Consider the following 14145-nt stretch of genomic DNA (forward strand, 5'->3'; position numbering starts at 1 on the left):
CTATATTATGATAATTACAACTATAAATGAGAATATTTATCTCCCACATTTGTCTTGGTGAACGTTTTTTTGGAGAAATTCATTTTAATCCACTGCAATTTGCAGTAACGTTTCATTTCCCGCCATTGTGATTTTACCGTAATTTTAACAATATTTGGCAACTATGCTCGGTTTTGGCGATAATTGGCAATGTCCCGTATTTTCCCGTATTTTAAATCTCAATGTCCCGTATTTCTCTCGAGGAAATATGGTCAGCCTAGTGATGTCTCGTATTTTGAATCCCAATTTCCCGTATTTCTTTCGAGAAAATATGGTCAGCTTGTTCGTATTGCGTTTGTGCCAAATGCAAATCAAAACTCTGATTTCCACATATGTTGTTTATAGCGCCATCTGTTAAGGGTTTCACCTATCATCGTGAAGAAAAACTTGATAGGATACCCTCCCTTAAATTCCAACTGTATCTCTCTTTTGTGAGTTAATTCATCAAGTAAACAAACACGGGCCGTTCATATATTCGATCGAAGTAAAACGAGATGGGGAGTTGAAAAGCCGCGTGCGAAGCCTAATGGACGATGCCGACATGAACCCGTTATTTGCAGTGTGTTGAGTGAATGGATTTCGACCTCATCATCGTTCGTGTCGGGGTGAAGCTCCATTGGGGTGATTATCTCGTCTCATTCTAATTTGATACTTTTATAATTAGTTAACATCGTGACATATTTCCATGTGTATGTGTTCAAACTCGGTTACAACGATATTCAATCAAATTAAATCAGTCGTTCAGTTACTGGCGAATGAACACACAGGAAAACGTCGCCAAACGCAAAGGGCAATTCGTCATATGATAGCGATACAAAATCACAATCTTGATCAATACAAAATCACAGCAATCTTGAACTCAGCAAGCGTGAAGTCTGACAACATAAATGCGTTGGGGGCCACATATACACATAGGAACACACATTCCGGCATGGACTGCATGCTTCTACTATTACTTAACCGCACATGCACCTCGTACACACCCCTCTGCGGAATGTCAAAGGAATCGGTACATGCTGGAATGTGTGTTCCCAGTGTACGTGTGACACCGAACGTATTTATGTTATCAAAATTGTGACTTCGTGCTTGCTGAGTTCGAGATTTCTTTAAAAGTGTGTGGCATAACCACTCCCTGTAGTGGCCCCGGGTGGCGTTTCCTCACCTATGCTTCTATCATAGGACTCCTATGTGATTTTGTATTGCTATCGTATGCCTGAATTGCCCTTTTCGTTTGGTGGTGTTTTTCCAAATCACCCGGTATGGCATCCAGGTGCTATCTCTAGAAGTGATTATTTTACCCTTATATGAATAATTAGCAAACAAAGCTGAGGATACATACACTGCACAGTGCGTCCCTTTGGCATGCTGTGGCAGACGTAATGGAAGTGATGTCACACAGATTGTATCTTTTAAAAACAATACACTTTGCATTTATTTGATGTACAGCTGTTAATAGCTTGTCCGCTGGCACCACAGTGGTGGGTGGATGAAGTTGGTCTTCTATGATTCTCAACTTCGACACAGAAATGCAAGCCAATCCCTCCATTGAAAAGTCTCAACAGAGAGAGCAACAGACTTACAACGGTACAAATATCCAATCGTTACACTTCACTCGCAAATTGAAGGATAGGTGGCAAAAAATTGAAATATAAAAATTCACACGCAACCCACTAGATACATCAGGTACACTTTTGGCAAAACTCAGTCGTAATAAATTGTCCATGGCAATAGACCGCAGTTGTACTCAGAAAGAAAAAGAATATTATAATAGCTTGTGTATCTTTCAAAACAAAGTATGTTAATAACTATATGCATGGATGTTGGTAGCTTGTTGTATCTTTCAAGCACGTTTATTTAGGGTGCAGCTTTACATGTATATATAGCTGCATTCTAGTATTAATTGTACCATGTATACAGTGAAATCTTGATATAACGTACTCTGCAGACCGAGCAAAAATATCCTAGTAGGAAAATGATTGTTTATTGAGAGGCAACAGCTTTACATTAGAGCATAGTTTCCCACCCTTTTTTGTCCCATCGCCCCCTCTTCAGAAATTTTTTTCTCCCAACGCAATCTAACCCACAGGATCCAATGTTATACCCGTAGCTTCTACTGCCCCCCCCCCCCCGGAATTTTCCATTGCTTATGTTGGCAATCACTGCATTAGAGTATAGGCATTTCCAAGCAAGACTTGAAAAAATATTGTCCTTGAGGGATTTATTATTGTTATATCGAGGGTTCTTGTTGCAAGATTTTACTGTATTTTAAACCATATTTCCGCAGGTTTGTGTAGGATCAGCGCCAACTCAAATATTGCAGAAGTTATAATACCAAAGAAACCCACAACAAAGGGAAATAAATCCATGATAATCAAAAACAGAAGATGGAAGAGAAAGGAAAAAATATTCACAAACTGGATTTTCACCAGCGATCCTTTCATAGCTGGTCCAGTACCTGGGCTAATTCTGGTTTTCGTTGCAGTTCTAATAAAGCACTGTATATCAACTTCGGCAGTAAGCACACATGCACGTTATGTTTAATTCCACTTATATTCTGCCACATAGGCCTATACAGAATAAGTGTATGGTGCTGTGTACGTGTCAATAACAAATTAACAGAGCTTTCATCAACCACCCCCAGTTGAGCCCTTCGCATACGGAGAAGTGAAACAGCTTTGATCATCAAAATAATGTTTTTTTAAGATCCTGATCCATAAAAAGAGAAAAATATATCAGTAGAGATCCATTGATTGATCTTAGATTGGTTTTTAAGAACTCCACCAATATGTCTGACTAACATTCTAAGAGTTCCTGTCAAAAATACTGAAAGCGAAAGTTTTGAAAAACATGTTATATTGGAAGTCGTTGCATTTCAATGAGGTCAAAAGTGTAATGCTTACTTCATATGCATTATTACATATTGGAATAGGCTTGAAGCACCACCGTTCAGTGATATTGTATGAGTTGTCTATCTTCGGGTTTAACTGTTTTTGTTACAGTTAATGTGATAAATCTGATGACTATGCATAATCAAGGGTCTGTACAGACTCTTTCTTTTTTTGTAGGTTCGGTTTTGTGAAAAGTGTCATTAACTATGTATAAAGCAAAACAATATACCATGGATCTTAGTTATAACATTTTTTTCAAGAAATTGTAATGATAAAACATTGTAACTGTGAAAATGCTTTAAATGGAAAATCTTGAGGCTTATATTAGTAAAAATTGGGATCAAGAAAATAAGTCGTATCAAAGGAGAAAATGTTCTAAATGGAAACGTAAGTGGGATTCACTAATTAATTAATCACAAAAAAATTAAATGCCAAATTTATTGTTTTCTTAATTCTGGGATTCTCAAACTGTGCACCTCAACCTTTGCCATTTGCACCATGGTAAGTCGGCCCTGACTACAGTTTTCCAAAGGGAGTCTTTGTTAAACTGCTCCGGGAAGCCACAAGTAAGCGTTGATTAGGGAAAGAAGCACCGCAGTTGGGAAAAGTTAGAGAATCACTGTGTTAATTTGTATTTTGTGAAGGGTCTAGAAAACACCCGTATTTTGAATGTACAGGCCCCTGATAATCGCTGGTTATTATGCATAACCACTGACCCTCTTGATAAGTGTTTCATAAATTATGCAAATTTACTACATTTCCAGGTGATTATACTACTACTCTTCTTTTTTTTCCCCCAGTCATTGGGTTCAGGTATACATTTTAGTCCAATAGCTTGTAAGTTGCATCAAATTTATGGCTGTCTTCATGGGGAGAACGATGCGAGTGATTCGATACTTGCGAGCATGGGGCAAGGGGAGCCACCACTATAAATCTTCGCTAACTTTTCCGACACAACTCTGCCTCTTTAGAGGTAACAGAAGTAAGGTGCTTTGCATCAGTCCAGGGTTGTGAGCAGTTCTACCTATCTATCTCTTACGTTCAAAAAGTTCAGAAACTTACAGAAGAATGAGTACAGATAAAACCTGTTTGTTGATGTTTCCTTCGAAATAACGGCCTTGCACAAAAATTCATTTTTGCCATTGTTCATACAAAGATGTAAATGCGGATTACAAGCCTTTTTTCGTCGCATCCTTCAGTACCTTCATCGCTGCACTTCCTCAGAACTTGAGAATCGTTACCTCTTAAACAAGCATCAAGGAGAAAGGAAAAAGTCACAAGCACCGAGATCAGGGGAATAAGTTGTTGTGGAAATTTCAGTATGTGATATTTTGACAGGTAATCTGACACCAGGAGGGACCTGTGAGCTGGCACATTATTGTGAGGTAGCACCCATGACTTGGCCTTCCAAAGATCTGGTTGCTTGCATCTTACCAAATCATGCAAGGTTTAAGGACTTGCATGTCCCTACTGGTGTCAAATTACTTGTCAAAACATGACATTTTGATATTTTCACAACCAGCTTGTTTACATGATCTTACCCCATGTGACTCTTTCATTTCTCCTTGGATAAAGAATTTGCTTAAGGAATAATGGTTTTCAGAGTCCAAAGTAGTGTTGCTGGCAGTGATGGACCACTTTCTTATTTTTATTTTTTTTTCAATCTGAGCGCAATTCTGGTCTCACCATCTGCAGTTTACTACCAAATGAGTTGTGCTAGAAGTATGGATGTGTGTAACTAACAGTCTGGAGTACGTATATAGTATTGTGTCTGATTTTTTAGTGCTGCTATCTATACTTAAGTAAAGTGAGTGCAGAGCCGAAGGCACTGGAGGATGTGACAAAAAAAAAGGTTGCAATCTGCATTTACACCTTTGTAATGAACAATAGCAAAAATGCATAATTCCACAGAATAGTTACCTTGAAGAAAACTTCAAATAAACAGGTTCTATCTGTGTTCATTCTTTCATAATGAAATGAGTTTCTGAACTTTTTGAACCCAGTAGTGTATATATATATATATATACACACACGTGTAATAAAGATTTACTACTATTGTTTCAATATAACTTAAATGCTTTCAACCACTATATAAATACAGTCTGTGTGCTTGTCAGTGGGAAAAACAATGGAAACTATTCATTATATTGGAACTTTGTTATAACTGTAACAGCTAAAAAAATGATGCATTAAACACATACTTTTTAAGCAAAATAAAACATTTTATATGCACACAATGCACATTTTTCAATAACCTGGGCATTCTTAAAATGAATATATTAAAGTAATATGTATATATTTTAATGAAGATTAAAAATTTAATTAAGATCTCACGTAATTTAATACATCAACAGAAATGTGTGTCAGTCATTGCTTTCTTTTTTCTTGATGTTTTGCGGAGTTTGAACATGTTGCATTTAAATAATTTTTGCTAAATATGCATGCCTTTTCTATTAGTAAGAGCACAAAATGTTTTCATCCCATATTTTCGAACCACTTAAAAGTAAAGAATAACGGACTACTTTTTCCAATATTTTTGGCTTTCAACCTGTATATAGTGATATCTTTTCAAACGAAGGTAATTCTTTCTGCTCTTAACATTCGTTAGATAAAATCTTTGCCAGCCAAAACGCGATTTCTCCTAGGTTTCTATGGAAAGTCAATCAAATTCATTCCATGCTTTTCCCAAAATTTAAAGATAAGTTTTGTTTAAACACCAAGATGCGCTATAAAAAAACCAAATACTGACCGAATGCTAAAATAAACAGCTCCAAAATTGGATAAATGAGAATTTACAGGAGATACCAAAGATCTTTCTATTTTACACTATATTCACAACTAAGTCTTCCATCTCAGGGTTTAAGCTAGATACAAAATTCCTTTAGCAAAAAAAGCGAAAATGGGAAGGGGGGGGGGGGGAAAGCTTTAGCAAAATGCCACAATGCTAATGATTGACTGTTGGATGTCTACTCATTTCGTACCCCCTGTACGCATTTTTGCGAAAGTGGCTACTGCTTATTTCGCATTCTAATTTTTTTTCGCATTTTGCGGAAAATTCGACCATAGCTTAAACTCTGTTCAGTCTACTAAAGGTGGTGTTTACACAACATAGTCGAGTTCAAAGCTGTCCTCCTTCTATTTCAAGCATCTGATTTGGTCAACTCATTTCTGTGTCTGATAAATGCAGATAGAGAGCTAATATAAGCTTCTAGAATGTCAAAACTAAAGTCTTGCACTGAAAGAAAGTGTGCTCTAGAACAGTGGTGCGCCTATGCCTCCTCAGACGATCAAAAATTTATTTTTTGATGCAAAAAATGTTCAAAAAATTAAAATATCAGAATATATCTATCTTTATATATTGTTATAATCAATCTCTGTCAATTTCAATGCTATTCGAAGGTTAATAACTCAATATTTCTCCTTAAGAAATTCATTGCGACCCACTTTCGACTGGGAGGAGGATTGCGAGAGATTCTCCAAAATAGAAACTTCCAAATAAATTCATTTTTATTTAAAAATATGTTAGAACTAAAGAATGCCTTTATTCAGCAGAATTAATTGCCATGTGTTATACAATGTGATTTTATCAAATTCTACTTGTACAATAATCAATATATTGGGCTCCGTCATGCCAGAATCACGAATGTGCAATGTCCTTGCGAAAAAAAGAACGTAGGAGAATCACACCTGATTTCAAATTTGTATATTTCTTAAAAATTAAAAACATGGAATAGAATAAGTAATGTGTGAATATATACGGGGAAAATCGAAAATGTGTCTACGTTTTATGAACAATTTTTTTTTAATGGTCGATTACTAGTGTAGAATCATTTTGAAATCGAATGATTCTTAATCACGGTTTACGAAAATCAAGGCCTACACACATCGCTAAACTTCCATCTTGCATAAGGGGGCACTAAGTACATCAAAAAACAAAGTAAATATATATAAGGTCTCATATATAAAGTATATATGATATTTAAAAAACTGAATATCTTTAGAAGTTAGTATCGCTTAATTAAAATCGAACAAGAGGTCCGAAAAAAGCTTTCGGCAATCGTTGTGTAGGCTATGTCGAATGCAGTTATTGTATATGTGTAGATAACATTGATTTTTTTCTTTTTCTTCCCCCCCCCAGTTTCCTAAGAGAGTGATTGACTCTTAAAAGTTGCATCATGGATAGTGATGATGATGGTGACGACGGAAGAACGATTTCACTCACTCATCTTCTGTTTGGAAACATCGATGACGATGGCCGTCTAGAAAATGATTTTCTCGATCCCGAGTCCATTCGACATTTGCACCAACTTCGACAGCTTGGCATAGGAACTCAGTTGAAAGAAATAACCGACGACGTTGAATCTTTCGATCCAGACTCGCAGGATTCGGACAAGCATGAAGCAGACCTTCCCTTTAACGAAAACGAGTACAAGGTTAAGTCCCCGTCTGCTATCGATTATTCTGACATAACAGAACTCGCTGAGGACACTCTCGATAACAGCGCTTGTAATGGAAATATCTCTTCGGATTCTACGAGAGCCGGCAATGAACCGGAAACACAAAACGCGTCTTCGCTGTGCAACGGTGGGTTAATCTCAAAAGATGCCGAATTAATGCCTCCTCCACCACCACCTGTATCTGCCGTAGGCGAAACTGTCACCTCAAGCAGCAATACAGCTGCTGATAAGACCGATGAAATTTCCGCTTCGACTGGTGTTCCCGTAGAAAATGAAGCCAAAGAAGTCGGATCTACTGTAGAAATGAAATCGAACGAGCAAAAACTGGATGCTCCGTTAGCAGCCATGTTGCCTACGAAATATAAACACATGGATGTTACGAAGTTGTTTCCCGAATTTAGACATGGCAAAGTTCTTAGGTTTTCGCGTCTGTTTGGTCCGGGCAAACCTTCCAGCTTGCCGCAGATATGGCGTGGTGTCAAAAAGCGGAAAAAGAAAAAGCTCTTAGAGAGCACCTCTGGTAGCACCACAGAGTCTTCGACCAACGAACAGCAGCTGCAACAGCAAGATTCTACGTCATCTTCTGCAAAAGAGAAAGGTGGAAGTGTTGGAAAAGGTTGGGTGCTCGATATATCGTATTCTCCTCCTCCTCCAGAAATGGTTGAATCCGATGACGAAGAAAAGTTGAAACTGCACACGGAAGCAAACAGCTCTCAGTCGAACAGCCAATCGTCTAAACCAAGCGATTCGTCTCCATCCATAGCACCCTGGCGCTACGGTCCCGCTCAGCTCTGGTATGATATGCTCAATGTTCCCGAGAACGGAGAAAGTTTTGACTACGGTTTCAAAGTTACTGAGTGTGATGAAAACGGTGAGGAGCGATCGGAGAATGACTGCTACCCTCACGATGCATATTTGATGGTAACTCAGCTGCAGTGGGAAGATGACGTCATATGGAATGGCGACGAAGTGAAGCATAAAGTTCTTAACAAATTGAATAGTCGAAATAACGCTGCTGGATGGGTCCCTTCAAGCCTGAACAGAACAGCCTCCGCTTACAGTCAACAAGCTAAGCTCCTTTCTGGAGTAACTCCGGCTCCCAACGCTCGTGCTCCTTCACAGTCAAACTTGAAATCTTCGAAAGGGTCGATGAACAAAATAGATTTCAATGACGACAAAGATGACACGTGGTGGTCGATATTTCCCGTGGAAAACGAAGACTTACTTCACTCTGCTTGGGAAGATAACGTTATATGGGACAGCGAATCCATGAAAAAAATACCCGAACCTCGTGTCCTGACGTTGGATCCCAACGACGAAAATATCATTTTGGGGATACCGGACGATCCAGACCCAAATTCTCTAACTTCAAACGAGCCCGTGAAAGAAAAGAAAGATATGGTGCGTAAATCGCGTATCCTGTTGGGTAAGGCTGGCGTAATTTCGGAGCCGGAACCACCTAGTCCGCCGCCACCGCAGAATGCCAAGCAGGATCCTTTTAACATCTCCAACGACGAATTCTATTATCCAAAAATGACTCAAGATTCCGCTTTGAAGCCCAATGTCGGAGGAAACCTCATCCAACACTCTATCCCAGCTATAGAACTCAGACAGCCTTTTTTCCCGACCCACATGGGACCCATAAAATTAAGACACTTCCATCGTCCGCCACTGAAAAGATATTCTCACGGTACCCTGTCGCAGCCTGGCTTTCATGGTGTGGTGCCTCTGTTGAAGAATATACGGCGGAAAGCAAAATTACGAGAACAAGAGAGGCAAGCATCCGGTGGAGGCGAGATGTTCTTCATGAGAACTGCAGAAGACCTCACTGGTCGGGACGGGGAACTTATACTTGCCGAATACTCGGAGGAGCATCCACCACTCGTGATGCAAGTCGGAATGGCGACTAAGATAAAGAATTATTACAAGCGCAAACCTGGAAAGGACACTGGTGCACCCGAGTACAAATTCGGGGAGACCGCGTATGCGCACACGTCACCGTTCCTCGGTTCGTTACTTCCGGGACAGAGTATACAGGCCTTTGAAAATAATTTGTTCCGTGCCCCGATATACGAACACGAGCTGCCGGACACAGATTTTCTCGTAATTCGTACGCGACAGCATTACTACATCAGAGAGGTCGAAAACATATTCACAATCGGACAGGAGCTACCGCTATTCGAAGTGCCGGGACCCAATTCGAAGAAATCGAACAATTTCATCAGGGATTTCTTACAAGTGTTTATATACAGACTGTTTTGGAAAAGCAAGGATAATCCCCGGCGTATTAAGATGGAAGACATCAAGAAAGCCTTTCCCTCTCATTCTGAGAGTAGTATACGAAAGCGCCTAAAACTGTGCGCAGATTTTAAAAGGACTGGGACGGATTCAAACTGGTGGGTGCTGAAGTCCGAATTCAGACTTCCGACAGAGGACGAGATCCGTGCAATGGTTTCACCAGAACAGTGCTGCGCCTACTACAGCATGATCGCGGCAGAACAAAGACTGAAGGATGCGGGATACGGTGAGAAGTCTTTGTTCGCCCCCGAGGACGAGAACGACGAAGAGCTGCAAATGAAAATGGATGACGAGGTCAAAGCCGCTCCTTGGAACACCACGAGGGCTTTCATTTCGGCAATGAAAGGGAAGTGCCTCCTGCAGCTGACGGGAGTTGCGGATCCTACTGGCTGCGGAGAAGGCTTCTCGTACGTTCGAGTTCCTAACAAGCCGCAGCAGTCGAAAGAAGAATGCAGCGCTCAGGCCCAAGCCAAGAAAACTGTGACAGGAACGGATGCCGACTTGCGAAGACTTTCCCTCAGCAACGCCAAGCAATTGCTGAGAAAATTCAACGTCCCCGAAGAAGAGATAAAGAAGCTTTCCAGATGGGAGGTCATAGACGTCGTCAGGACCTTGTCGACGGAACAGGCCAAAGCCGGAGAGGAAGCTATGAGTAAATTCGCGCGAGGTAATCGTTTCAGCATTGCGGAGCACCAAGAAAGATATAAAGAAGACTGTCAGCGTTTATTCGACCTACAGAATAGGGTATTGGCTTCGAAAGAAATTCTCTCTACCGACGAAGGATCCAGTTCAGAAGATGACTCAGACATCGAGGAAATGGGAAAGAATATCGAGAATATGCTCTCAAACAAGAAAACGAGCTCTCAGCTCTCCGAAGAACGTGAAGAAGAGGAACGCAGAGAACTACAGAAACTGATAATGGGCGAGGACATTTCAGATGACAGGCGAAAGAAAGATAAGGATAAACAGAAGTCGGAGAGAGACGATGACGCCGTCTCGGTGGGCAGCACAGGTTCCAATGCGGGTGGACGAATACTTAAAATTTACCGCACTTTCCGGAACGCCGAAGGCAAGGAATTTGTTCGGATCGAAACCGTCCGCAAACCGGCAGTAATCGATACATACGTGAGAATCCGCACAACAAAAGACCCTGCATTCATAAAACAGTTCGCTTCGACATTGGATGAGCACCAGAAAGAAGAAATTCGCAGGGAACGCAGGAGACTCCAAGAACAGCTGCGGCGGTTGAAGAGAAATGCAGAGAAGGAGAAGCACGTCGTGCCCAGGAAGAAGCCAAAGAAAGAACAGCCGATGCTTAAGCTGAAATGCGGTGCTTGTGGTGCCATCGGCCATATGCGGACGAATAAAACGTGTCCGCTCTATCAGCCTGCCGCTCCCATACCCCCTGTCCAAGTGGCCATGACCGAGGAGCAAGAAGAGGAGGAAGAGAGGGCGGGACTCGAAGACGACAATCTCGTCAAGGTGGACGAAACCAAAGTCGTCCTTTCCAAACAGCTGATCAAGCACGCGGACGAAGTGCGACGAAAGTCGTTGGTCCTCAAATTCCCCAAAGAAGCCGTGTCTCTGAGAAAGCGCAGGAGAGCCGGAACCGTTACCCATTGCGATTACTTGAAGAAACACAATAAGGCGGTAAATAGGCAGAGAACTGATCCCGTCGTCACACTATCCATAATACTCGAAGAAATGTTAAACGAAATGAGGGATTTGCCGGACACACAACCATTTTGGTTCCCAGTTAGCGCGAAAAACGTCCCGGACTACCACAGAATAATCAAAGCCCCTATGGACTTGCAGACCATGCGCGAAAAACTTCATCAACGCAGATACAAGAGCCGCGAGGAGTTTTTGCAAGACGTCAATCAAGTGGTCGAGAATAGCAAGCTATACAACGGCTTGAACAGTATCCTCACGGACACCGCCAACAAAATGCTGGAACATTGCGTCAGGCGGTTCGAGGAGAAGGAAGAGAAGCTGATGCGTTTGGAGAAAGCCATCAACCCTCTGCTGGACGATAACGACCAGGTCGCCCTGTCCTACATTCTGGAGATCATAGTTTGCGAGCGTCTGAAAGCGATACCAGAGTCTTGGCCGTTTCACAAGCCGGTGAGTAAAAAGTTCGCCAAGGAGTATAGTACCGTCGTCAAAAACCCCATAGACCTCGACAGCATACTGAAGAACATAAAGGCCCACAAGTATCAGAACAGGGAAGCGTTTAGGGACGACGTTCACCTGCTGCTCACCAACAGCACGGCTTTCAACGGGCCCGACAGTCAGTTCACGAAGAAAGCCAAGGAAATCGTCGAAGAATGCGACGCAGCTCTAGATTTCTACGAGGAACAACTTTGCGAGTTGGAGGCCGCGGTGAACGCCGCCCTGGACGCGGCGGAAACCGATTCGGCTATAACCACCAACTCTGCGCTGCACGACGACAGCCTGTACGGCGACAGCGAAAGGAGTTTCTCGAAGAAACGCAAGCTCAAGGACGAGGACATGGATTTCGTTGACGTCGAGGGAGACGACGGCGACTTCGAGGACGACGACGATGACGAAGATGACGATTTCACCATGATGGAAGACCTTCAAGCTCACAGTGAAAGCGGAATGAGCGGCCAGACTAAGATGATGGCGGAGATGCCCGTGTCTGACGAAAACGTGCCCGTTTGCATGTCCGCGGAAGCCATCGAGGGGACGGCAGCAGCGACTCCTCAGTTTGTGGTCAGCGCCGATAACGAGAGCTCCGAGATAATCGACGAGAACTACGATCCTTCGGAATTCCTTCTACAGGGTAGGTACGCTTTTCACCCGCAGCAACAGTTAGAGGGCGTTCCCGAGAAAGAGGACGAGGAAGAAATGGACGGCAACGCTTGCAACGACCTGGTCGTGAGCGACTCCGAGGAAGAGGAAGGCGATCGAGGCAGCGAAGACCTTTGGTTTTGAGAAGTCTTCACTTTTCGTAACAAATCTCTATCGTTCGTAGGATTAGGAAACAGGTGCTGGCAACCTGTACACGACGTTCGCGAGAAATAATTGTGTTGCATTCTCTTTTTTCGTTTATCATTTCAACGAAACTTTATTTAGTGTGGACATTTGACGTAACGAATCGTGCTGAGGAAATGTATCTCTCTGTTGGTGTAGCTGAAGAACTCAATGGAAAATTATGTCGATTTTGTGCTCAAGATTAAAATGTACAGTTTGTGTGTGTGTGTATACGCTGATGAATTGAAATTCATAACTTTGATACCAGATCAGTAATAAAAAAAAAGTTTGTATAAGTTGTGATCAGTTTTCGTTTTCACTCTGTGATCTTTGTGGAAAGTAGCAATACGTTATGTCTCTGAATGATACAAATTGATCACGCATTGTCTTGACCGACGCTGAAATACGGTCGTGGGGGCGATTGGCTGAAAAAAATGGGTTTTATAAATGTTTTGGAGTTACCCCTAGGACACATTCGAACTGGGAAAAGCCGGGCGCGGTAGCCCGGTCGATAAGATGCTCGTCTAAAGTACCAAAGGATGTCTAGAGGTGTCGCGAGTTCGATACCCGGTTCGTCCTTGTCAGAAAACTTTCCTGACACGGGTACAACAAAAAAACGGCGACTTGACCGCAGCAAAAAATTGCTACCGCAGGGAGTCCCCCATCGAGAGGTTAGCGCACCAACCTCTCGATGAGTAAAAAAACAAGCCTGCCGTTCGGAATCGGCGATAAATTGTAGGTCCCGGTCTAATTAGCCCTCGTGTGCAGAAAATGACCGTGGTGCGACAAAAATGATCAAATGGGAAAAGCCGTTCAAATGTATTTCTGTTGGCATCATGAAATTCTTTTTTTTTTTTTGGTCCCCACTTTTCGCTTATTTATTGTTAATGCGTGCATATCCACTTTTCCGAAACGTTATAAAATGCACGATAAGGTACATTTCATACCGAGAGGCACGTGTAGTACATATCTATCCATTCAAAAATGCAGTCCGGTTAGAATGCGTGGTATGCCTACATATTTTGAGAGTTGGACAATCCTAGTACAGATGCGAATATAAATCTGGTTAGAATACACAGGAAAACTGAACACACGCAGACCTCGAAAACTTTTCCCTGAGGAATTTCTAACGAACTGGTACCTACTTGCCAGAACGAATTTGTTGTCGGAGCAATGCGTGTTTCGTGATCTTAGTGGTGCTGCCACATGTCTTCCGTATTTGGAAGAAATGCAGCACGTCCGTCATTCGCAAGAAAAAAACAATCCAAACCTTTCACTTGGACTTTTGTGTATTTCCACTAGCCTTCGGTGTTTCATGTTCTGATCAGAATTCCAATTCAAAAAGGGGGAAGTAAATTATTCACGTAGAGTAGTGGATCGGAGCTCTACGTAGCCACCAATAGATTGGAAAGAGCGTTCGGGTCACCCGGCATTAAAGTTCTTTAAATTTAATGGAGAGAAATAAG

The 14145-nt window shown here is 41.9% G+C and overlaps 1 protein-coding gene across 1 annotated transcript; it reads left to right on the forward strand.

Moving 5' to 3' along the window:
- The first annotated feature begins 420 nt into the window (after window positions 1–420).
- Taf1 (TATA-box binding protein associated factor 1) lies at window positions 421–12979 on the forward strand. The gene is made up of 2 exons (XM_089255781.1): window positions 421–660; window positions 7066–12979. Exon 2 carries the CDS (start codon window positions 7103–7105, stop codon window positions 12638–12640), a length of 5538 nt encoding a protein of 1845 aa, XP_089111907.1. The 5' UTR covers window positions 421–660; window positions 7066–7102; the 3' UTR covers window positions 12641–12979.
- The last annotated feature ends 1166 nt before the right edge of the window (window positions 12980–14145 follow it).

Source organism: Pholcus phalangioides, unplaced genomic scaffold (assembly GCF_987345545.1).
Source record: "Pholcus phalangioides strain wild (caught in Gottingen) unplaced genomic scaffold, Ppha-v1.0 ptg000004l_1, whole genome shotgun sequence".
NCBI lineage: Eukaryota > Metazoa > Arthropoda > Arachnida > Araneae > Pholcidae > Pholcus > Pholcus phalangioides.

What these genes read in the sequence shown, in the direction of transcription:
- Taf1 (XM_089255781.1), top strand. Translation starts at nt 7,103, where the DNA reads ATGGATAGTGATGATGATGGTGACGACGGAAGAACGATTTCACTCACT.